This window comes from Cotesia glomerata, linkage group LG5, assembly GCF_020080835.1.
Source record: "Cotesia glomerata isolate CgM1 linkage group LG5, MPM_Cglom_v2.3, whole genome shotgun sequence".
In the NCBI taxonomy this organism is placed as follows: Eukaryota; Metazoa; Arthropoda; class Insecta; order Hymenoptera; family Braconidae; genus Cotesia; species Cotesia glomerata.
Genome location: NC_058162.1, coordinates 24,585,619 through 24,611,657, shown reverse-complemented (window position 1 = coordinate 24,611,657; position 26,039 = coordinate 24,585,619). Strand labels below are relative to the sequence as shown.

The window sequence follows — 26,039 nt, the reverse complement described above, 5'->3', positions numbered from 1 at the left end:
GGAAATTATTATTAAAAGCTTCAATAAAATTGATTACTGTAATGGGGCGTGCAAAGCCCCACTATTGACAGAATAGAGCCCCAAATATTGACACTCCCTAAATTATTTTTAAATATATATTTAATCATCTGTAAGAAGAATAACCCATCATATAAATTTTTTATTAAATTCTAACCAGCTGAAAAATTGAAAAAATTACTGTCAGTTCAAAATATTGAATAATATTAATTATTAAAAAAAAATAAAAGCACCAGCTCATCGTAACCAGCCTACGAGCGTCTATTATTTTCTTAACAACTTTGGTTAGAAAAGCATTTTTTGAATGCCGAGTCTTAAATTAATTTCTTTCATCTAATAATATCATCTTTTTTTTTTTAATTAACAATATATGAAAAATTTATAAAATTGAATAATCGAAATTAATTGTATGCTTTATAATATTTAAATAATGGGTATCAATAACTAGTTGATAATTTTTAAGTTGAATCTCATATTGACAGCCATTCGACAGCGCTATCACGCTTTTTTTTTGACTTTAACCTAAAAAATTAACTGTAAGAGTTTGAACTCTTCTGATTCAATAAATTATTTTTAGATAAATTTTTATATTTTTAAAAGTAATTAATCATTTATGGAAATAATTATTGATAAACTTTAATAAAATTGATTACTTAACAATAAGTTTGGATAAATAAGAATAAGCAGGTGATTTTAGGCATGCTTAGTATAGGTGTCAATAATTGGGGCGAAGGTATGTCAATAATTAGATCAATCAGTTTTTTAACCTTCCAATTATTGGTGCATCCGGATAATCTATTTAATTATTCAAAATTAATTATTAAATATCAGTGATTATCATTTAAAAAAAAGAAATTGATTAGTAAAATCATTACTTGAGGCATTACCACAAACAAAATTCAACAATATTGATATTTGAATGCTTAAAAAAATCAAATCATTACTTTGTCTTTAATAGTGTCAATGATTGGGGCTTTTACCTTTTATGAAAAATTTATAAAATTGAATAGTCGAAATTAATTGTATGCTTTATAATATTTAAATAATGGGTGTCAATAATTAGTTGATAATTTTTAAGTTCAATCTCATATTGACAGCCATTCGACAGGGCTATCACGCCTTTTTTTTTACTTTAACCTAAAAAATTAACTGTAAGAGTTTGAACTCTTCTGATTCAATAAATTATTTTTAGAAAAATTTTTATATTTTTAAAAGTAATTAATCATTTATGGAAATAATTATTGATAAACTTTAATAAAATTGATTACTTAACAATAAGTTTGGATAAATAAGAATAAGCAGGTGATTTTAGGCATGCTTAGTATAGGTGTCAATAATTGGGGCGAAGGTATGTCAATAATTAGATCAATCAGTTTTTTAACCTTCCAATTATTGGTGCATCCGGATAATCTATTTAATTATTCAAAATTAATTATTAAATATCAGTGATTATCATTTAAAAAAAAGAAATTGATTAGTAAAATCATTACTTGAGACATTACAACAAACAAAATTCAACAATATTGATATTTGAATGCTTAAAAAAAATCAAATCATTACTTTGTCTTTAATAGTGTCAATAATTGGGGCTTTTACTTTATTATTCCATTTTGCCCCTTTACCTATAAAAAAAAACCCATGAATAATTTTTTCTTATTTAATAAAATTAATTTTTTTTTTTTCAGTTATCTCATCTCAAATCAGCGACAGAGGGAGAGGGAGTCTACGCACAAACTAAAGGCGATGTAAGGTAAGTATGCAGCCATCAATGCACACTTGGGCATTTATAATAATAATAATTAATAATTAATAATAATTTGTAAGACTGTACAAAAATACCATTTATGGAAATCATTATTACCAAACTTTAATAAAATTGATTAATTAATATTTGATTGCTTAAAAAATATCAAATCATAACTTTGTTTCTGATAGTATCAATAATTGTGGCTTTTTTTTAGTATATATTTAATCATTTTAAATATATGTTATAAAAAAATTGATATTTCAAATTTAAAAAATGCAATTTTTTCAATTTTTTTCAACAAATAAATTTGCGCAAAAAAATTATTCAAAAAAAATTGCATTTTCAATTTTTTAAAATTTCTACATGTCAATTTTTTTTTCTACATTTTATTTTGCCATAATTTATTTGTTAAAAAAAATTATTAAATATCTGTTAAATTAATTTTCTTTAACTTTAATGTCAATTTCATTTCAGCTTCAGACTGTGCATGAAGTATATGTATAGTTATATTATTACTTATGACATAACTTAGCAGTTACCTGGATGCTGGGTCCAGGCAGTTGCCGATTCGCGGCAAGAATTCCTCTATGATGCCCGTCCGCGGACACGCAGTACTTGGCAAGACAAGCGGTCTCATTGGCTGGGCAGTTTCCACAGGCCCTGAAAAAAAAAAAAATATCCAAAATGTCAGCAGGTAATTATTTTTCATATTTATGATAGAATACAGCATGCTCAGGTTACATAACTGTGTTTGCAACGGTACCAACAATCTAATGTAATATCTAATGCCTAGATTGCTCGGTCTGCCGGCACATTGCCGTATGATGCAATTCATGACATAATATGTCTCGTAATATGTAATAGGCAATGGATGAAAAATAAACAAAGTGTTTCTAAAGACATGCAGCTATAAGTACTTATATTTATATGTTATTATTGTAAAGAAATGGATTATTTTTATAAAATTACTTGCTGAGTGTGTGGAAAGGTTCAAGAGTCAGTTTCACTCGGCAAATCATAGGCCAGTCTAAATGATGACACGGCCTGTCACATGATAAAAAAGTTTGTTCTGAAACAAAGAAGAGATTGGTTATTATTAATGATAGTGAGATTAGCTGTCAGCTGTTAATTTTTTTTAATTTTTATAACAAAGCAATTTATGAAAATTAATTTAGCAGATATTTTGTAATTTTAAGAATTTTTTTAACAAATAAATTGTGTCAAAAAAATTGATATTTAAAAAATTAAAAATATAAAAATTCCAATTTTTTAGAAATAATTTTTTGGAGCAAATTTATTTATTAAAAAAAATTTTTTAATTGTCAAGCGACTGCTAATTTTAATGTCATAGCAATTTTTATTTTAAAAAATGCTTCTAAAAATTTTTTTTAATTTTTAGATAGAAATTTTTAAATAATTTTTTTTTATTATAATTTAATTGCTATAAAATAATAATGAAAATTAATTTTGAAGATATTTAATTAATTTTTGTAACAAAAATTATAGCAAAAAAAAATTGACATCTAGAAATTTGAAAAAATTAAAAATTCAATTTTTTTGAAATAATTTTTCGGAAAAAATTTGTTTGCTAAAAATAATTTTTAAAATGGTGAAGTGACTCGTAACTTAAATTTCATGACATTAAAGTTAGAAGTCATATGACCATTTAAAAAATTTTTTTGACAAATAAATTTCTTCCCAAAAGGTATTTAAAAAAAATTCTATTTTTAATTTTTAAAAATTTCTACGTGTCAATTTTTATTTTTATTTTTTTTCTTATCATAATTTATTTGTTTAAAAAAGTCTTAGGGCCAGTTTTTCAATCCAGGATAAAATTTTGTCTAATGATGAAATGACATTAAAGTTAGCAGTCACTAGAGAATTTTTTAATTTTTTTAACAAATAAATTTGTTCAAAAAAATTACTTTTAAAAAACTGCATTTTTTATTTTTTAAAATTTTTACGTGTCAATTTTTTTTATAAATTTTTTTTGCCACAATTTATTTAAAAAAAAAATTCTAAAAATTATTAAATATCTGCTAAATTTATTTTCATCATGATTAAATATAATAACAATAATAATAATATCCTGGTAATAATAATTTTATCCTGGATAAAACTTTATCTCGGATTGAAAAATTGGTCCTTGAAATTATTAAATATCTGCTAAATTAATTTTTATAAAAATTTCTAATATATGTAAGTTATCTTCAGGGTCTAAATAAATAATAATGAGTATAAGTATAAAATATGTGAAGTTAATACTGCGGTTTTTTAATATGCTGTAAATTATCTTTTATTATTTTAGGTACAAGACTAGTGATTTAGTAATTTTAAAATAATTTAATATATCCCGTGTAAAAAAAAAATTTCCTGAAAAGTTTCGGAATAGTTCCTGGTCCGGAACGTTCCTATGATAAGACAATCCGGAACATCCCCGGAATACTTCTGCAATGTTCTCGAAATAGTTCTGGAACATCCGTGGAACACTTCCGGAACATTTCCGAAAAATCTCTGGCAGATTTATAGAACATCGCTGGAATACTTCCAGAATAAATTAGGAATACTTCCGGAACATCTCCGGTACACTCCTGGAATATTCCCGAAATACTTCTGGAACAAATCGGGAATAGTTACAAAATATATCGGGAATACATCGGGGATATGTTTAAAATATTCCTGGAAAAATCCTCGAATACTTCTGAAACATTTCCGGTAAACGTTTGGATTATGTTCCGGAAGTATTCCTAATTTATTCTCGAAGTATTCCAGCGATGTTTTATAAGTCTGTCGGTGATTTTCCGGAAATGTTCCGGAAGTGTTCCATGAATGATCCAGAACTATTTCGAGAACATTGCAAAAGTATTCCGGGGATGTTCCGGATTGTCTTATCATAGGAACGTTCCGGAACCAGGAACTATTCCGGAACTTTTCAGGAAACTTTTTTTTTACGCGGGATAATTCTACTTGTCAAGACATTTTATTCTTAATGTGCGAATATTTACAGGTTAATTTCCTTATTTATTTGTTTATTGCGTGAAATGTGGATGATGCAATTTCAAGAGTTGAAAATTGCAAGTATGTTTTTTTATAAATTAACTAGCAGTCTGCCCTGGCTTCGCACGGGTATTTAACAAAAATTTCAAAATTAATCATGATGTAATATAGCTCTTCTCGCCCGGAGATAGTGTAGCTTCCCAACAATAAAAGAATTTTTCGAATCGGTTCACTAATTTCGGAGCCTATTCAATGCAAACAATCAAATCGTTCCTTTTTATAATATTAGTATATATAAATAAATGAGCAAGAATTTCTATTAGTCTCATTATTTAATTTTTATAGAATAACTTATAAATATTTATTGTAGAAAAATGTCGCGTGATGCGGAAATGAAAGAGTATGATTAAACATAGCCTCGAAATATTTTATGTTAATAAATTTTTACTCGCTATTAATAGTTATATACCGGTTACGTAATCATACATCGAGTTAAAAATTAATTCAGGAGATTTAAATGTAAAATATATTAATTTTTAAAAAACCAATTACGCGATGCCTTTTGTTGAAGTTTTGTTGCAATAAAATTAACAAAGAAGATCATAGCCTTACAATTTAAACAATAAATTAAAAGCAATAATTGGTAACAAAAAAATTTAATTGAAATTTTACTGAAGAATTATTAAAAAAAAAAAAGAAGGTATCAATTAATCATTAAAAATATTTTGTTAATAAATTTGGAGGTTAAATAATTCAAAATGGTGGGTCGAAAATAAATGTGTCAAGTTTTCTTCTTAAATTAGGAAGAAATGTAATTTTAAAAAAATTAATTTTTAAATTAAAAAGAAATGTAATTTTTTAAAATTAATTTTTAAATTAAGAAGAAATATAATTTTTAAAAAATAAAATTTTTAATTAAGAAAAAATATAATTTATAAAAAATAAAATTTTTAATTAATTAAATAATTATTTAAATTAATTATTTTTTAAAATTTGAATAATTTATTTTAAAAAAATAAAATTTTCAATTAAGAAGAAATATAATTTTTAAAAAATAAAATTTTTAATTAAGAAGAAATATAATTTTTAAAAATAAAATTTTTAATTAAAAATTATTTAAATTTATTATTTTTAAAAATTTGAATAACTTATTTTAAAAAAAATAAAATTATTAATTAAGAAGAAATAAAATTTATTAAAAAAAAATTTTTTAATTAATGCAATATTATTTAAATTTATTAATTTTAAAAATTTGAATGATTTATTTTAAAAAATAATTATGTTAATCCAAAAAAACTCAGCAGCTGACGCTGACTTCTACTTTTAACCCAAAACTTTCTCGCGTCAATGATAAATTAATCAAACAACAAAATTTCTAATAATTCTAACTAAAAAACTTACGCGGCAGGTAATTAAAGAAGTGCAAAAATGTCGAGACGGATAAAACCATCAGGACGACGACGGATGTTCGTAGAAAGTATGTCAATGCAGGAACTTTCCGCGCCATCTCACCAAGATTTATTTAAAAAAAAAAACCAAACTTATTATTTCTCACAAATCAAAAACATTTTCGCCTTTTTTTTCACAAAACAATTCTAAGATATAAACAAAATTAACCACGATTAAATTTTTCAGAACGCTCCCTAACAAGAGTTGAAGCCGAACTAATGTAACTCTGAAGTAAGCGTCCATGCGGACGCAACTCAAAACCTGCTAATGTAACCGAAGGAAAGTCTCCTTTAGACTTAACTTCTGTTAGCAAGACTACCATTTGACCATCAATGATTCGTGACATTCAATTATCGCCCGGTTGACTGAGTTTTGTTTGTCTAGTGAGCATTAGACGTAAGTGCAACGAATTTACGATGATGCAAACCTAGACAAAGACTAGATGGAAGTCTATTGGTGGAAACCCAGACTAATAATCCAAGTATTACCAATTTATTTGAATAAGAGTGAAAGTTTGCTGAGTCTTTCTCAATCTTCAGCCTTTAGTCTTGAATTCCATCTCTTTCTCAAGTACCAAAGCACTTTCATCTTACGACCTTTCTCCTTATTGTGTATAAATATAAAAGTACTTTGAGACATTTTTTTTTTTTTGTCAAATAATTTCGCTTTCGCTGAGGCGAGTTTTGCGTCCGGTCTCTGGTCTTGCGCCAGGCTGTTGACTTCAAAGGTGAATTTACATTAAATATATAAACTGTAGTATAAATTTCTTGTTTTATGATAAGATACTTTTATGATAAAAGAAAATGACCGGGTATGTGTTTCATAGAAAGCAGGTTTCGTTTTACACTTTTAATATTTTATTAAACAATATATTTTGATTAATGGTTCAGTACTTGCTTTCACACTAACTGATATAAATAATCCGTTATCATAAATATTAAATTTCCATGTTATATATTTAAGGTAAATAGATTATGGGGTGTATATATACTCACACTATTTTATTTTGTTCTATAAATTTTTTTTAATTAATTTTTTCATAAAATATCTTAAATTAATTTTTTAATTAATTTTTTTAAATTAAATTGTTAAAATTAATTTTTTTTTAATTAATTCGTTAAAATTAATTTTTTAATCAATTTTTTTAAATTAATTTGTTAAAATTAATTTTTTAATCAATGTTTTAATTAATTGGTTAGAATTAATTTTTTTTAATTAATTCGTTAAAATTAATTTTTTAATCAATTTTTTTTAGTTAATTTTTTTAAATTAATTAGTTAAAATTAAGTTTTTTTAATTAATTTTTAAATTAATTGGTTAAAATTAATTTGTTTAAATTAATTTTTTAATTAATTTGTTAGAACTAATTTGTTTAAATTTGTTAAAATTAATTTTTTAATCAATGTTTTAATTAATTGGTTAGAATTAATTTTTTTTAATTAATTCGTTAAAATTAATTTTTTAATCAATTTTTTTTAGTTAATTTTTTTAAATTAATTAGTTAAAATTAAGTTTTTTTAATTAATTTTTTTAAATTAATTGGTTAAAATTAATTTTTTTTAATTAATTTGTTAAAATTAATTTTTTTTTAATTAATTTGTTAAAATTAATTTTTTTTTAATTAATTTGTTAAAATTATTTTTTTTTAATTAATTTTTTAAAATTAATCTTTTAATAAATTTAAAGTTAATTTGTTAATTAATTTGTTAATAAATTTTTTTAAATTAAATTTTGAATTAATTTCTTAAAATAAATTTTTGAATTAATTCTTTAAGATTAATTTTTGAATTAATTTTCTTGAATTAATTTTTTAATAAATTTTTTAACAAATTTTTTGAAATTAATTGTTTAATAAATTTTTTAAAATAAATTTTTAAATTAATTTTTCAAAATTAATTTTATTTTAATTTACAAGCATATATGGATAACATAAACATTCCATGCTTGTAAAGGTGGACCATCTTAAAAACTCCGCCGTCCATCTTACAACATAAAAAATTTAATTTTATTTAAAAAATATTTATTTAAAATTAATTTTTCAAATTAATTAGACACGGTTATAAATAAATTAACTCACGCATGAATATCAAAAAAATTTTATCGTTAATCTGGAAACTAATAACAAATCCGGAAAAGTATTTTTTATATCAAGTGAAACTACATAATTTTATAACTTATTGTTATTGTTTTTTATTGCAGATTTGATCGAGTCATCACTTTCACCTTTATTGTCATGGTTAAGAATTGTTGTTTAAGAATATGGTGAGTATTAAAAAGATATTAAATAAATATATTGTATGAAGTAAGAATGTTTATTGGATAATTGTAAGGTAGAGTTATGGTCCAGCTAATAGGAGCTGGATGCTTCTACTTTATGAGGGATTAACGTCAGCATGAGTATTAACAATAAAATTAATTGTAAAATTAATCCCTTACCTGGGATAGGAGTCAAGTAGATAATTGTTGCAACGACTGATCCTAGGCCCACAAAAATCGCGAATCGGAAAAACATTTCCGATGTGTTTTAATCGACACTGAAGAAGAAGGTGAGGAAGAGAAGGCCTGAGGAAAGTTACGGTAAAAAGAGTTAAAGACCTGAGTGTACTGCAAAGGAGTGACCGGTATCGTAGTTGCGGGTATACTAGCGGCAAGTTCATTGCCAGGGAGAGAGTTGATTCGAGATTCTTGATTCGAGGATTTAAAGCTACACGATAGCAGGAATAAAGAAAGATTGGCTGAGAGGCTTTAGAGGCTTTGATGGGAGAGAGACCTCGTATCACGCACTGATGTTTAGTTTATTTAATTGACTGTACATCCTTTGATACCGTATTTTTTAATATTGATACTGGTTTCTCGACTTTCTTCATTGGGTATTGGCTAGCTGTTTATTCAAATGATTTATTAGATATTTATTTTATTTATTTATTCGGTTCATTGTAAGACCCAACAGCTGGAAGGCTAATGACAGGGTCACAAAACAAATTATTCATAGTATAACATCGACGTTCTAATTAGCAAATTTTTTTAGCTCCATTTTAGATAATCTTCCATTTGTACGAAAAAAAAATTAGTTCATAATTTATTATCACTTTAAAAGACCATTGAATATCATTAATATCTAATAAAGGTATAATATTTTGATTTGAATCATTCAAATAATTTATAATTTAACTGTTGCTACATCAAAATGTTAAAAAATCACCCTCGAAAAAAATAAGGAGCTACACGAAAAAAAGTAAACTGTAATATTCACTCGGATTTTGGTTAATTTTTATAGTTTCAAACAGTAAAGCGGACATCGGGGTGGCAAAAATATAAATATTACAGAACTTAATGGAGAAAGTATAAAAGCCACAATTTATAATTTAATATCCAAAATAAGTGATTAGTAGCTGTCACTATAGTAAATAACGACTCTTTCATCTTAAAAAATTACAGTTTCAAACAGTAAAAATTGTCACTTCAATATATAGTCCATATTATGAGGAGAAGGGGAACTTAGATGAAAGAGAAGTGGGGGTCTTAGTCTGGGAGAATTTAACATTTCAAACAGTAAAAATTATACTTTTAAGGTATTACCCTTGCGACTTCCGTCGTCAAAAGTTTATGCTAGAGTGTACGGTACACATACCGAATAGTCATTATTGACAAGCCTAAAACTTTTTGCTGTTTATGTACTTATTTCAGCCAATCACGAACGAGAAACTGATCGTTTGAAAAGTCTGGCAACACTGCGTGTTTTTGAAAACGAAACCGATTACAGGAACTCAACAACTACATTGTATAATTCCGGACAAAAATGGTTGTTTACTAGTTAAAAACTTTTCGAATTCGAATAAACACAGAATTTGTAAAATATTTAAACGACAGAGAGAAAAGTAATTAATTTTAGCTGCATCAATTATTGATCTTACTAATTACAGTCATCGATGAAGCCTCTAAATTGTGAATGTAATGCCGTAAAATCGTTGAATTGTATTTATCTCATTATATAAATAAAATTTATGAAAAAAAATTTTTTTTCCATTTTTGAAAATTTAACAATTTTTTTTCAATTGAAGAAAAAAAATAGAAAGAGAAATCGGCGCAATCTGGGTTCTACAGGGATAACTGTGGAATTGATTAAAGTTTATTTTAGAAAAAAAAAATTAAAAAAAAAAATGTCGAACTTCGAAAAATCATTGATTTTTGTCAAAAAACTGAAAAATTCCATATGTATTGACTTACCAAAATTTTATAATATTTTTTATCGGAAAGTACATCTAAAAACAAAAATTTTAAAAAAGGTACCTAAATGTTTAGTTTTGAAAAAGTTATGGCTATTTGAAAATAAAAAGCCATTTTTTGAAAAATTCATAACTTTTGGAGTTAGGTAAAAAATTCAAAAAAATTCTGAGAACCGTTTTTATAGCGTAGAAAAGGATGGAAAACTTTCGGCCAAATCGAAAAGGGTCGGGGTCAAAAGTGGTCGATTTGGCATGGAATACCCCATATATATATATATATATATATATATATATATATATATATATATATATATATATATATATATATATATATATATAATATATATACATATATAAAAAATTGATGTGGGTACTCAAATAAAAGGTCTCGATAAGTGTAACATCGGGGTGAGCTTATATTTTAAAAAATGTCAATAGTTGACAAGATATAATGTCATTTCTTAATTATTGACATTTTTAAAAATATAAACTCATTTCGATGTTACACTCATCGAAACCTTTCATTTAAGTACCTACATGATATTTTTTATATAGTTAATATGTACGGTATTTGTGAAATATATAAATATGTAAAATATATGAAAAACTGATGTGGGTACTCAAATAAAAGGTTTCGATAAGTGTAACATCGGGGTGAGCTTATATTTTAAAAAATGTCAATAGTTGACAAGATATAATGTCATTTCTTAATTATTGACATTTTTTAAAATATAAACTCATTTCGATGTTACACTCATCGAAACCTTTCATTTAAGTACCTACATGATATTTTTTATATAGTTAATATGTACGGTATTTGTTAAATATATAAATATATAAAATATATAAAAATTGATGTGGGTACTCAAATGAAAGGTCTCGATGAGTGTAACATCGGGATGAGCTTATATCTTAAAAAATATTAATAATTCACAAGATTCAAGTTAATTTCTTAATTATTGATATTTTTTAAAATATAAACTCATTTCGATGTTAAACTTCTCGAGACTTTTCATTTAAGTATCCACATGGCATTTTTTATATATTTTATATTTATGGTATTTGTTAAATATATAAATATATAAAATATATGAAAAATTGATGTGGGTACTCAAATGAAAGGTCTCGATGAGTGTAACATCGGGATGAGCTTATATCTTAAAAAATATTAATAATTCACAAGATTCAAGGTAATTTCTTAATTATTGATATTTTTAAAATATAAACTCGTTTTGATGTTACACTCATCGAGACCTTTCATTTAAGTACCCACATGGCATTTTTTATATATTTTATATATATGGTATTTGTGAAATATATAAATATATAAAATATATAAAAATTGATGTGGGTACTCAAATGAAAGGTCTCGATGAATGTCACATCAGGATGAGCTTATATCTTTAAAATTGTTAATAGTTCACAAGATACAAGGCAATTTTTTAATTATGTATCTAGAGATAAAGTATTTTCGAATGCAGCCTAAATAGTTATCCTAATAAATTGACTATTGGTGAGAATGGTATAAAACCTTGAAAAGGGACAAATTCAAGTTAAGACATTTGCAATGACACGAAATATAACTAAAAAAACTGACTTTATCATATGACTATCCTGAATACAAAATTTTTCTTATTCTCTTAATAATATAGATTATTACTTTAAATAATAGAAAAAAAACATTTTTTTTTCTCAACACTGTTTTTCATTGATCAAATTTTTTATTAATAATTCTAACTTGTAGTTTTTGAAACTGTTACTTTTTATTGAAAGCAAGAAACTCTGACACTCTTGATATAAGAAATAAGATAAACTTTCGAATTAGAAAAAAAATCTAATGTAATTTTTTGTAAGTCTCACATATTACACTATGTTGACATAAAAAAAAAATAATCAAAATATTGAACTTGAGTTACTAGAAATTGAAGAAAGTAATTGAGGAAATTATTCAAAGGTAAATGAAGGAACTAGAAAAAAAATTTAATAGTTACAATAAGTTAATTAAGTGTGGTCGATAGAGAATCAACATCGCTCAGTAATTATTGAATATTAGAAAGAGAAAACAATTTATTTGCAAGTAAATGAATTTGTAAAAGAAAGTTTAATATTTATTATTATTATCATAAATCATATTGGATTCTAATTACTAATTATTGTGGTTACGTGATGAGTTGTTGACACGGAAACACTAAAAAAATTAAATTTATTTATTTTTATTGTGAAATTCTTAGTCACAATTTTAATTATTTTATAATAAGTGTATTAATTTTTCTATTGTGTAAAATTTGATTTTATAAATTAAAAAAAAAAAATTTTACTGTGTCAGTAGTAAGAAAAAAAATTAAATGACCGCGGAAAGAAATTAGTTCTGAAACGACCGCTAGGGGACAATGAAAAATTGTCAACAAATGAAATAAAAATAATTTACCAATGTAAATAATTATTTTATAGTTGTTAGAACAAACTAAAAAATCAAATTGTTAGTGAAATGTGAAAGTTTAATTTTTTTTAAAGTTATTGTAATTAATTAATTAAAAAATCAAGAGTGATTAATCAAAATGCCTCCGATTAAAAAAATTGTTGGTTATAAATGATAAAATTTTATACTTGTGACAATTTTTTTTGCAGCAAAAAAATGTTTGACACTAATGTCTTTTGGATTTTATTTAAAAAATTAATTAGTTATAAGAAATTATATAAAAATTAATTTAATAATTTTTTTAAATAATAAATTATGGCAAAAAAAACAGGAAAAAATATTGACGTGTAGAAATTTTAAATGATACTAAAATTCATAATTAACTTAGTCGACAATTATTTTTATTGAGTTTTTATCGAAAAAAATTAAAAAAACAAAATTCACTCGTAAAAAAATTGTAAAACTCTAAGTACAATTTTTATGAAAATTAAATTAGCCATCTTAAAATTTTTAGAATTTTTTTTTATTAAAAAATAATTTTTTAAAAATTAAAACAAAAATTTTCACATGTAGAAAATTTTTTAAATTATCCATGGAATTTTTTTACAAATAGTTTTTTTGTTCTAATTTTTAATTAATAAAAACAATCTAAAATTTTTGAGTGTCGGTTAACTTAATTTTCATGCAATTTTTAATGAGAATTCAATTAGCCGACATTTAAAAATTTTTAGAATGTTTTTTTATTGAAAAAATGATTACAAAAAAATAAAAAAAAAATTTCGCTCGTAAAAAACTTCAAAAACTGTACTGCAATTTAAAAAAAAATAAATTTTCGTTCTAATTTAATTATTAAAAAAAAGTAAAAGTATTATCAATTTTTAATGGATATTTTTTGTTCCAATTTATTAAATAAAAAAAAATTTTTTAATTATAAACGTCAGCTAACTTTAGTTTTATCTAAAATTAGTCGTTCAAAAATTTTTGATTTTTTTTATTAATTATCTTAGAATAAAAATTAAGTTAGCCGACACTTAAAAATTTTTGATTTATTTTATTAATTAAAAATTAGAACTAAAAAACTTTTTAAAAAATTCCACGTATAATTTTTGGAATTTTCTGCATGTGAAAATTTTTGTTTTAATTTTTTAAAAATTATGTTTCAATAAAATATATTATAAAAATTTTTAAATGTCGACTAATTTAATTTTCATTAAATTAAAACAGAAAAAATATTTCAAAAAAATTGCACGTATAATTTTTAAGATTTTTTACATGTGAAATTTTTTCTTTTAATTTTATTTTTAATCAAATAAATTACAAAAGTTTTCAGATGCCGGCTAATTTAATTTTTATTAATTTAAAAAAAATTAAAAATGCAATTTTTTAAAAATAATTTTCCAGTAAAAATTGATGAAAATTAAATTAACCGACATTTGAAAATTTTTATAATTTATTTTATTGAAAATTAATTTTTAAAAAATTAAAATAAAAATTTTTACATGCACAAAATTTTAAAAATTAAACGTTGAATTATTTAAAAATAATCATTTAGTTCTAATTTTTAATTAATAAAAAAAATCAAAAATTGTTGAGTTTCGGCTAACTTAATTTTCATGAAAATTAAGTTAGCCGACATCTGAAAATTTTAAGAATTTTTTTTCATTGAAAAAATTATCACAAAAAATTAAAAAAATATTTCATTTGTAAAAAACTTGAAAAACTTTAAGTGCAATTTTTTAAAAATATTTTTTTGTTCTAATTTAATTGTTGAAAAAAAATCAAAAAACTAAAAATGTCGGCTAACTTTGGTATTATTAATTTTCATAAAAATTTGTTTGTTAAATAAAATAAAAAAATTGTAAAGTGACGGCTAACTTTAATGTCATTAAATTATTTAAAAAAAAATTTGATGCATAACTTTTTACAATTTCTACATGTGGAATTTTTTTTTTATTAATTTTGTCATAATTTATTAAAAATAATTAAATTTTATTTTTATAAATTTTAAATTATAATTCAGATTAAATAAAAAAAAAAAATTGTCACAATTTTTAAAAAAACAATCCAAAAAACTAATTTTCTAATTTTTCAGAAAAGTAACACATCATGGGTAGACCTAGACATGGATTTCGGTCCCTCGGAGCCGGTGAAAAAAAAAGAGCCGAAGAAACCGAGCCAGCCTGAGTCCAGCCTGATGGACCTGGACTACATCGACAGTTTAATCGTATCAAAACGGAGTAACCAGACAAGTAGTCTAGCCACACTCCTGGAAGCCTGCGACCCTAAGAAGTCAGCTGACCTGTCTGTCAGTCGTCAGAAACAGAAAGAACTGACAGAATGGCTGGTAGACAAAGCTCTCCCAGGAATTCCAAGAATCCTCGTGCTGTCTGGAGCTTCTGGCTCTGGAAAAACTGCGGCGCTGAAGGTCCTGGCTAAGGAGAATAAATTTGATATAGTAGAGTGGATCACTCCAACTGATTCTGCTGCTAATTACTATGATAATAACATGACAATTAAACAGGCTGATAAATTCCTGGATTTTTTCATCCGCGCCACTAGGTATAATTCTGTGATGGGCAATCAGTCCAGCAGGAAGCTTCTGCTGGTCAAGGATATTCCTAATATTTATTTCCATGACAAAGACAGTTTTTATGATTTACTAACGTGAGTTTTTTTTAATTGATTTTTATTATTTTATTTTATATATTTTATTTTGGGAATTTTTAGTAGAGTAAATGAACCAGTTAACTAATTGGATATAAAAATTAATTACATTATAATTATTTATTGAAGATAATATAGTCAAAAAATATTTTCTAATTTAAATTGCATTCATAGTATTGATATTTAATTTTTGTAATAAATATTTTGCATTTTTTATGACTCTAAAATTAATTAATTAAAATTATCAAGTGTGATATGAAATTTAGAGACATGTGATAATTTTTAGAATTTTTTTAATAAATAACTTATAATAATAAAAATTTCATCTTTCAGAATTTTAAATGCAATTTTTAAAAATAATTTTCTAAACCTAATTGCGCTCTCAAAAAGTAACTTCTTTCTTTAATAAATAAAATTATATCTTAAGGATTTTTTTTTTTTTTAATTAATTTTTACAAGTCATTAGATTTATAATAAATGTATGGACGTAATAATTTGAAATATTTATGTAAATACAAGTTTAACCGGTCAATTACTGAATCCATAAAAACATCATTACTTCAGTTAATTACTATTAATTTCTGGCTATAAATCATAAAAGTTAATTTTTTATGATTTTTATTGAAACTATTATTTTAGATAGTCACAATATTTTGTAATTAAATTTATAATAAATATTAGCAATCATGCAGTCACTATGTGACAGCCGTGACTTGTGAACTATGAATAAAATTTAGCTTTTTTAAGTAATGACTTTTGTTAAATTGCACTGTACTTTCTTAAATATTGACGTTTTTGAAGATATAAGCTCATCCTGATGTTACACTCATCAAGAGCTTTCATTTGAGTACCCACATGCATTTTTGATATATTTTTCATATATACATATATATAATATATATAAATATATGAAAAATTGATGTGGGTACTCAAATGAAAGGTCTTGATGAGTGTAACATCGGGATGAGCTTATATCTTTAAAAATGTTAATAGTTGACAAGATACAATGTCATTTCTTAATTATTGACATTTTTTAAGATATAAACTCATTTCGATGTTAAACTTCTCGAGAACTTTCATTTAAGTACCCACATGGCATTTTTTATATATTTTATATATATGGTATTTGTTAAATATATAAATATATAAAATATATGAAAAATTGATGTGGGTACTCAAATGAAAGGTCTCGATGAGTGTAACATCGGGATGAGCTTATATCTTAAAAAATGTCAATAGTTCACAAGATACAAGGCCATTTCTTAATTATTGACATTTTTTAAGATATAAACTCATTTCGATGTTACACTCATCGAGACTTTTCATTTAAGTATCCACATGGCATTTTTCATATATCTTATATATATGGTATTTGTGAAATATATAAATATATAAAATATATGAAAAATTGATGTGGGTACTCAAATGAAAGGTCTTGATGAGTGTAACATCGGGATGAGCTTATATCTTTAAAAATGTTAATAGTTGACAAGATACAATGTCATTTCTTAATTATTGACATTTTTTAAGATATAAACTCATTTCGATGTTAAACTTCTCGAGAACTTTCATTTAAGTACCCACATGGCATTTTTTATATATTTTATATATATGGTATTTGTTAAATATATAAATATATAAAATATATGAAAAATTGATGTGGGTACTCAAATGAAAGGTCTTGATGAGTGTAACATCGGGATGAGCTTATATCTTTAAAAATGCCAATAGTTGGCAAGATATAATGTAATTTCTCAATTATTGACATTTTTTAAGATATGAACTCATTTCGATGTTACACTCATCGAGACTTTTCATTTAAGTATCCACATGGCATTTTTCATATATCTTATATATATGGTATTTGTGAAATATATAAATATATAAAATATATGAAAAATTGATGTGGGTACTCAAATGAAAGGTCTCGATGAATGTAACATCGGGATGAGCTTATATCTTAAAAAATGTCAATAGTTCACAAGATACAAGGCCATTTCTTAATTATGGATCTAGAAATAGAGTATTTTAAAATACAGCCTAAATATTTATTATCATATAAATACACTAGCCAAAATATTTGATTATTCTCTTAATAGTATAGATTAAAAAACATTAAATTGTTTATTAATATTTATATAATCTAATATAAAAAAAGAATTTTAATTAAACAAATAATCAATATTAATTAACCAGTCAACAACTGGAGCATTTACTCTATAATCCTTTATTAAAAAAAATAAATAAAAATAACTAATTTTACGCTTCATATTTCCAGGCAGTATTTTGAACTAGGTACTCACCCCTTGGTCTTCATTTGTCCAGACTCCGAAGCCAGTCGAGTCCAACAAATTCTTTTCCCTGCAGAAATAATCGAAAAGTACGGCATTGATAAAATAAACGTGAACGCGACGACAGCAACTGCGATGAAGAACATGCTGAAGCGAGTCACTCCGATCTTGAACTCAAAGGCGGGACATATGCTTCAAGTGACCCAGCACAACATCGACGAAGTCTTGTCCAACAGCATCGGTGATGTACGAAGCACTCTTCTGAATGTAATCTTCACCTCGCTGAAGATACCAGGCCAGACTAAGAGCCAGGACTGCGAGGTCCGAGAAGAGAGTCTGGGGTTGCTGCATGGGGTCGGTAGAGTCATTAATCCTAAACGTGAGCCGGCTGATAAACCTGGAGGCTGGAAATTTGTCCACAATCCTGATGAGATCGCTTCATATTTTTTATCTCACTCAAATATTTTTCTGCATTTTTTGCACGAGAATTATTTAAATACAATGGAAAAAATTGAGTTTGTTGATATTGCTTCGGATATTTTGAGCTTGTCTGATACTTTGTCAATTGAATATCGGGTAAGAGTTATTTTTATGTAATTCACTGATTTTTTATTAACCATCTTTTTTTTTTAGGACCCTAATCTTGTTAAATTGAATTTGTCTTTGTGTATAAGGGGCTTGATGGTGAGCAATCAAACTCCTGTCACAAAATGGAACCCTGTGCGCAAGCCTAGATCTGCGGAGACTAAACAGTAAGTTGATTTTTTTCTGTTTTAGGTAATTATTAACAACTATTATAAGGTAAAAGCCCCAATTATTGACACTATGAGAGACAAAGTTATGATTTGATTTTTTTTAAGCAATCAAATATCAATATCGTTGAATTTTGTTTGTGGTAATGCCTCAAGTAATGTTTTTACTAATCGATTTCTTTTTTTAAAATCATAATCACTGATTTTTACTAATTAATTTTAAATAATTAAATAGATTATCCGGATACACAAATTATTGGCAGGTTAAAAAACTGATTGATCTAATTATTGACATACATTCACCCCAATTATTGACACCTATACTAAGCATGCCTACAATCATCTGCTTATTCTTATTTCTCCAAACTTATTATTAAGTAATCAATTTTATTAAAGTTTATTAATAATAATTTCCATAAATGATTAATTACTTTTAAAAATATAAAAATTCATTTAAAATTAATTTATTGAATCAGAAGAGTTCAAACTCTTACAGTTAATTTTTTTGGTTAAAGTCAAAAAAAGGCGTAATAGCGCTGTCGAATGGCTGTCAATATGAGATTCAACTTAAAAATTATCAACTAGTTATTGACACCCATTATTTAAATATTATAAAGCATATAATTAATTTCGATTATTCAATTTTATAAATTTTTCATATATTGTTAATTAAAATAAAAAAAGATGATATTATTAGATGAAGAAATTAATTTAAACTCGACATTTAAAAAAAATGCTTTTCTAATCAAAGTTGTAAAGAAAATAAACGTTCGTAAGCTGGTTTGATGAACTGGTGGTAACTTTATTTTTTTTTTAATAATTAATATTTAATATTTTGAACTGACAGTAATTTTTTTCAATTTTTTAATTAATTAGAATTTAATAAAAATTTATATGATAGGTATTCTTATTACAGACGATTAAATATATTTAAAAATAATTTAGGGTGTCAATATTTAGACCCCTGTCAATAATTGGGGCTTTCACCTTAGGGTGGCCCAAAAAATCCGACTTTTTTTTTTTAACTTCCCGCTAAGAAAATCGAAGATTTTCAAAAATCGGGAAGTTATTGTTTTCATCCCGTTTTGCAAAAATCGAATTTTCATCAGATCTTGACGTTTGAAGGTCACAGGAAGCTTCCCTGACTATCCCCGCGAGGTTGTCACTATGTGTGTGTGTGAATCGCTTATAACTTTTGAACGACTAAACCGATCGGAACCAACCAAACGGCGTTCTAAAGAGTTCCCTCAAACAGATTTCCTGAGAATTTGAACCGATTTGGACCGATAGATTTTGAGAAATTTGGAGAAATCTCAAAAAAAATAAGAAAAAAATCATTTTTGAAAGTGGTTTTTTCGGAATAACTTTTAAACGGCTTGATCGATCAACTCCAAAAACTAATCCGCCCTTAACCTTGAAAAACCACGTCGATCACCGCTAATCCGGTCAAAATCGGTTGATTCGTTCGAGATATAGCGTGAACGAAAGAAAACCGAAAAAAGTGTTTTTTTCACATAACTTCGACATTTCTTATCGGATCGTTTTTGATGAAATATAATAATTTTTAGAGCTTAAAAACTGCGTCGATCGCTGTCTAAAACGTAAAAATCGGTTGATTGGTTCGAGAGATATCCTCGACGAAATATTTGGAAACAAGTGTTTTTTCAACTTAACTCCGACATTTTTTGGAATAACTTTTAAACGGCTCTACCAATCAATTTCAAAAACTAATCAGCTCTTAACATAAAAAACCACGTCGATCGCCGCCAACCGCGTAAAAATCAGTTCATTCATTCAAAAGTTATTGCGGCTTAAAAATTTGAAAAATTGTGTTTTATCAAACTTCTATCAGACCTTTGAGCTCGAAGAGCTCAAAAGCATGAAAAGTTATCTCTTTAAGCTCAGAGAGCTCAAAATAACATATAAATAGTATCTTTGAGCTCGGAGAGCTCAAAAACATCATTAGTACAATTTTAAGTAACTAGTATAAAATGAGCGGGAAGTTGCACGAATGGCCTTCAGGGTCTACCGTTTTTCTAATTTTTTTTTTAAGTCTCGAGTGAAAAAATGTTAGTTTTTGATATTTTAATCGCCCTCTCCAAAAGACAGCTCAAAAATAAATTTTTAAGAGGTCGCTCTAAATTTTTTAAAATTTCAAAAATCGTCAAAAATCGAATTTTTTTAAAAATTTTTTTTCTCGTTACGGTATAATTTTATAGACTAAAAAAAAATAAGTTTTTGAAAATTTCAGTTCAAAATTTAAATTTTGAAAGGTCGCTCATAATTTTTTTCAATTTATTAGTGCATTAGTTTAGATTTTTTCGAGCGACCTTTTACTATTCAAATTAAAATTCCATGCTTTTTTTTTTTTCATTTCGTACAATAATCGATAAAAATACATCACGAGATGAACTAAAAATAAAGCACAATATAAAAAAAATAATTTTTTTTAATTTAATAATTTTATTTAATCAACTGCCAAGCGTGGGTTCGAATCCCAAGCTGGTCTTAGAAACCAGCTTGGTTGAGATTTGACCTTGCTGCGTAGGTTAAGATTTTTACAAACCAAAAAGACCCCAACGTACCACTCCCAACAGTTAAAGTCGGCGATATGACTAATTAAAGAAAAAAAAAAAAAAAAAAAATTATGAGCGAACTTTTAAAATTTTAATTTTGAACTGAAACTTTCAGAAACTTATTTTTTTTTTGGTCTATAAAATTATACCGTAACGAGAAAAAAATTAAAAAAAAAAAAAAAATTCGATTTTTGATGATTTTTGAAATTTAAAAAAATTTGAAGCGACCTCTTAAAATTTTTTTTTTAAGCTGTCCTTTGGTGAGGGCTCTTAAAACATCAAAAATTTACATTTTTTCACTCGAGACTAAGAAGAAAAAAAATAGTTGGTTTTTTTGGGCCACCCTAATAAGTAAATTATTTACAAGTAGGGTCCACTCTATTTTTGGCTATATCTAGGTGAAAAATTTCTGCTTGTTTTTACGGCGCATTTATGATAAAAAATGTCGTGAAAGAAAACTAAAAAAAGATTTCGATAGCTTTTTTGTTTTCAAAAGATGAAAATTAAGTTAGCCGACATCTCAAAATTTTTAGAAGTTTTTTTTATTGAAAAAATTATTATAAAAATTTTCATTTATAAAAAACTTGAAAAACCATAAGTGCAATTTTTTAAAAATATTTTTTAGTTCTAATTAAATAAATGAAAAAGAATAAAAAAATTAAAAACTTCGGCTAACTTAAGTATTATCTGCAAAAGTTGGAAAAAATTTTGGCTCATATTTTTGGATAAAATTTATATTTTATCTTTTTTTGAAAAATACATAAAAAAACGAACAATTAAAAAGAAAAAAGTTGAATATCACAATTTTCTAAAAAATTTATAAATTTTTTTGAAAATTTATTAAAATTGTGATAATCAACTTTTTTTTTATTGTTCATTTTTTTTATGTATTTTTCAAAAAAAATATGTCAATAAAATCAAATAGAAATTTCGTTCAAAAACATGAAAATGGTGGACCCCACTTGTAAATAATTACCTTATCAAAATTTTTTTTATAAAATAATATTTTTCAGTCAAAGAGACCTTGGAGTTGCTGAAGAACGTTATTACAAATCAATTATCCGACCAAAAGCAGTAAAGAATCCTCCGAATCTCGAAACTACTATTGAAGCAGTTGATTAGTTTATTAAATTAATTATATTTTTTTACCAGCTACAAGTTAATCAAAATAAATTATTTTTTACGAGTTTAAGAAGAATTTTGTTGTTAGTAATTAAATATTTAATCGGTAATTTAAAAATTTTTCTTATAGGAGCGTTAATTCATTAAAAAAAAAAAAATGAATTTAATTTTTTTTCATAGATAATTATTTATATAAAATTAATTTGTATAATTAAAAAGAATAAAAAGGTAAGAATTTTTTTTTATAACAAAATTTGAAGAGCGCATCAGTTTATAATGTATTTATTTATTTATTTATTTATTTATTCATTTATTCGCTTCTTCCTTTTTGCAGTGTGTCTACTCATAAATTTTTCAAGGGATTATTATTTTAAAGGGAAGTAATGAAATATCAACCAATCAGAATTGAACTGAAAGAAAATAGTAAAAGTATTTATATAATGAGTTATGATAATTATTATTATTATATTTCCTACAATATAGGGCATTAATGACCGCCCTTGACATTTTTTCTCATATATTAATAAATAAAATTAGCTTTTCTATACTTAAATTTTTAGAGTAACTATAGATAATAATTAACCTTTCTTCATTTAGAAGTAATTTGTTTGTCAGAAGATATAGCAACTATTAACAACCTAGCACGTGTTGCAAATAAATTAAACGGGGTGTTGTTAACGTCGAGCAATTTTAATAAAAATAGATTGCCAAGATTCTTCATTGGACCAAAGGGCTATAAAAATTGAAGAAGAGGATCAACAAATAAGGGATTATGTTTTTATAATAAATTTATAATTTTTTTAATTGGTGTATTAAGGTAAAGCCCCAATTATTGACACAAGGAAGTCCTTTCGCTCCAGTTGAGTCACAACAACTGTAGTAGTCAATATTCGATAAATTAAAATAAAAAACCCATAAAAATTCCTAAAATTAAAAAATAAATAGTATATGATGCATTAATCGTTGAAATTTTGAAAATTAAAAAAAAAAAATAGTTAAATACAAAAATTAATTTGACTCTGGTAAATCAACTGTTAGAACCTGTCCGTGATTTGGCAACGCTTTATTTCGGTTGTTTACATTTTTATTTGCACAATATTACTTTAACCGTGTTTAACTTTTTGCAGTCAATGTAAATAAATAAATTAATTAAAAATGTTTAGTCACTTGAAAATTGTCCACAGTTGGCTAAAAAATAACCAATTAACACTAAATGTGGGGAAAACTGTGTATTTAACTTTCTCTTGTTATAGTGATTCTATTCCAAAGACTGTAATTAGAATAAATAATGAAATAATAAGAAAAGTTGATAGCTGTAAATATTTAGGAATTTATATTGATAGTTGTTTGAAATGGGATATACATATTCAAGAGACCGTTAAAAAAATGAAATTTTTTCAATTTCTTGTATATAAACTGAGTCTTTTTATGGAACGTAGAGTACTGAAAATGCTATACCATTCGTTATTTGAAAGCGTCATCAACTACGGTATTATAGCGTGGGGTGGTGCGTATAAAAACTCTATCAAACCACTTTTTACTGTACAAGAACGAATTCTAAAAAAAAATTAGAGTAGAGTACAAATATATATTAAATATTAAACAGCAATATGTACTTTGTAGTTTGACTAAATTCTTTAGTACCCCTGTACAAAAATGGATTGATCACTCATTGATCACTGACTGACCAATTATTGATTACGGATTGATCAACAACTCATCGTTAATTGATCAATAATTGATCAGTCAGTAATCAACCATAGATCAATGAGAGATCACTTAAAGATCAATACCTGATCACTCTGAGGAGAATAATCTGATAGTGATCAATCAGATCAGTTAGAGATCACCCAGTGATCAATCAGCGACAACCTATAGATCATTCGGAAATCGCATAAAAATCGTCCAGTGTTTAAATGAAAATCACACAGTGGCCATTTAATTATCAAGAAAAAGATTGGCCCTTTATAAAGTAATCATTACTGAATATATAACTATAAATATAATAAATAAATACAAAAGTAATAGCTGAAATAAAAAAATATTATCAAGAATACTTTAAATAAATTTTATTTTCAGTATCAAGCAATTTTTATCCCATCACTGGACAATTATAATATCTCCGAGTGATCTGTAGATTGTCGCTGATTGATTACTGGGTGATCTCTAACTGATCTTTGATTGATCACTATCAGATTATTCTCTCAGAGTGATCAGTTATTGATCTTTAAGTGATCTCTTATTTATCTGTGGTTGATTACTGACTGATCAATTATTGATCAATTAACGATGAGTTGTTGATCAATCCGTGATCGATGATTGATCAGTCAGTGATCGATAAGTAATCAATCCATTTTTGTACGGGACGTGCTTATATAAATATAATAATTATGAAGGTAGATCTAGGTACAAAATAATCCAAGGACCTAAAATAACGAAAACTAAATTTCAAAGCAGTCCACTGTACACTGCACTGATAGAAGGATTTGTTTGTATTAAATAATATTTGTTAATAGCTAACAAATCATTTATTAGAGACCATTTTTTAATATTAAATATATATTTCTTAGTATTTAAAATGATTTGTTTGTATTTAATAAATCTGATATCCATTTATTAAATATTAATAAATCTTTTTAAATACTAATAAATATTTGTTAAGGCCTAACAAATGGCTTCTAATAAATGATTTGTTAAATATTAACAAATCTTTTTAACTATAAACAAATCCTTGTATCAGTGTGCAATTAAATATTTTAATAAGCTACCGAATGAAATAAAGAATACACATACATTTACTAAAAAAACTAAAAATAATATTAAAATATGGTTGACGTCCAGTCAGAAACAACTAGCAACCGAATAAAAGATATGTCACTTGCGCTAGTCGTAATAATAGTATTTAATCGTATGAAGAATAATAATTATAACTTTTACAAAACTTGCACGTTTCTGGTGCTATTCTATGTTTTCGCTTTATATTTTTCTATTATAAATAATGTACAAATTTTTCAATACTAAGTATATTTTGTTAAATAGGCACATATGATAAATTAACCATATATGCCTATTAACTCTTCCCGAACCTATGCATAGGGAACATTGTGTTTCCTCTTAAGGATTTATATGTACGATTTTTGTATATCTATCTTTTTGGGAAGTAAATAAATAAATAAATAAATAAATAAAACCATAACATTTGAATATCTCATGGCAGGAATACTAGTATTTTTTAATTATTGTTTTATTTTTCAATTATGAATTATGAAAGTTTGTTAACAATAAATTAATTAATAAGTATGTATGAAAAACAAAAGCGCGTTAAAGTTTAGTTTGAATTTATTGAATGGTCTGAATCTCGCGCGCTACACAACGATGCCAATGTTCTGACGCCATTTAAATGTAGGATACTTAAAAATTTTCTGTGATTTTATAATTATAATTTCTCCATAAATTCCACGGCGACCTATATATTTTATTGCAAAAAATCAAACCTGAATATATCGAAAACCTTATTTTGAGTTTTTTTTACCCCATCTAATCGGTGGTTAATGCCATAATTCGAGAAAGTTGTTAAGATCTGACTTTCTCGTAAGACTCGGAAAAAATACTAACATTTTTAGAATTTTTTTCAAAATTTGCACGCTGAAGTATAAATTAATATTCACTAGTAGATATATAAGGACTTTAACTATTAGATAAAAATTAATTTTATGCATGATCTAATATTTTTTATTTAACATTGATGGCGAAAGGACCTCCTTAACATGTATTTATT

General features: G+C 25.1%; 2 protein-coding genes across 6 annotated transcripts in view; one reads left to right on the top strand and one right to left on the bottom strand.

Moving 5' to 3' along the window:
* The window catches only part of LOC123265827 (laccase-4-like), a 19,947-nt gene extending 11,068 nt beyond the window's left edge, over positions 1-8,879 (bottom strand). Inside the window, exons 1-3 of one of the 2 annotated variants that reach the window (XM_044729749.1) lie at positions 8,648-8,879; positions 2,735-2,834; positions 2,305-2,425 (exon numbers count right to left, since the gene is read on the bottom strand). In XM_044729749.1, coding sequence (XP_044585684.1) covers positions 2,305-2,425; positions 2,735-2,834; positions 8,648-8,723 — 297 coding nt within the window. In that variant the 5' untranslated portion in view covers positions 8,724-8,879. Of the gene's footprint in view, positions 1-2,304; positions 2,426-2,734; positions 2,835-6,163; positions 6,399-8,647 lie in introns of those variants that run through there. The other variant, XM_044729748.1, reaches the window with a different exon arrangement.
* On the top strand, positions 1,704-22,371 carry LOC123265831 (cell cycle checkpoint protein RAD17). 4 transcript variants are annotated; one of them, XM_044729758.1, is made up of 6 exons: positions 1,704-1,768; positions 8,411-8,473; positions 14,949-15,520; positions 17,799-18,387; positions 18,445-18,563; positions 22,153-22,371. In XM_044729758.1, exons 2-6 carry the CDS (start codon positions 8,471-8,473, stop codon positions 22,259-22,261), a joined length of 1,392 nt encoding a protein of 463 aa, XP_044585693.1. In that variant the 5' UTR covers positions 1,704-1,768; positions 8,411-8,470; the 3' UTR covers positions 22,262-22,371. The 4 variants fall into 4 exon arrangements, with proteins under 4 accessions (XP_044585693.1, XP_044585692.1, XP_044585691.1 ...); XM_044729757.1 differs by lacking the exon at positions 1,704-1,768 and adding an exon at positions 6,460-6,607; XM_044729756.1 differs by lacking the exon at positions 1,704-1,768 and adding an exon at positions 6,585-6,938.
* The last annotated feature ends 3,668 nt before the right edge of the window (positions 22,372-26,039 follow it).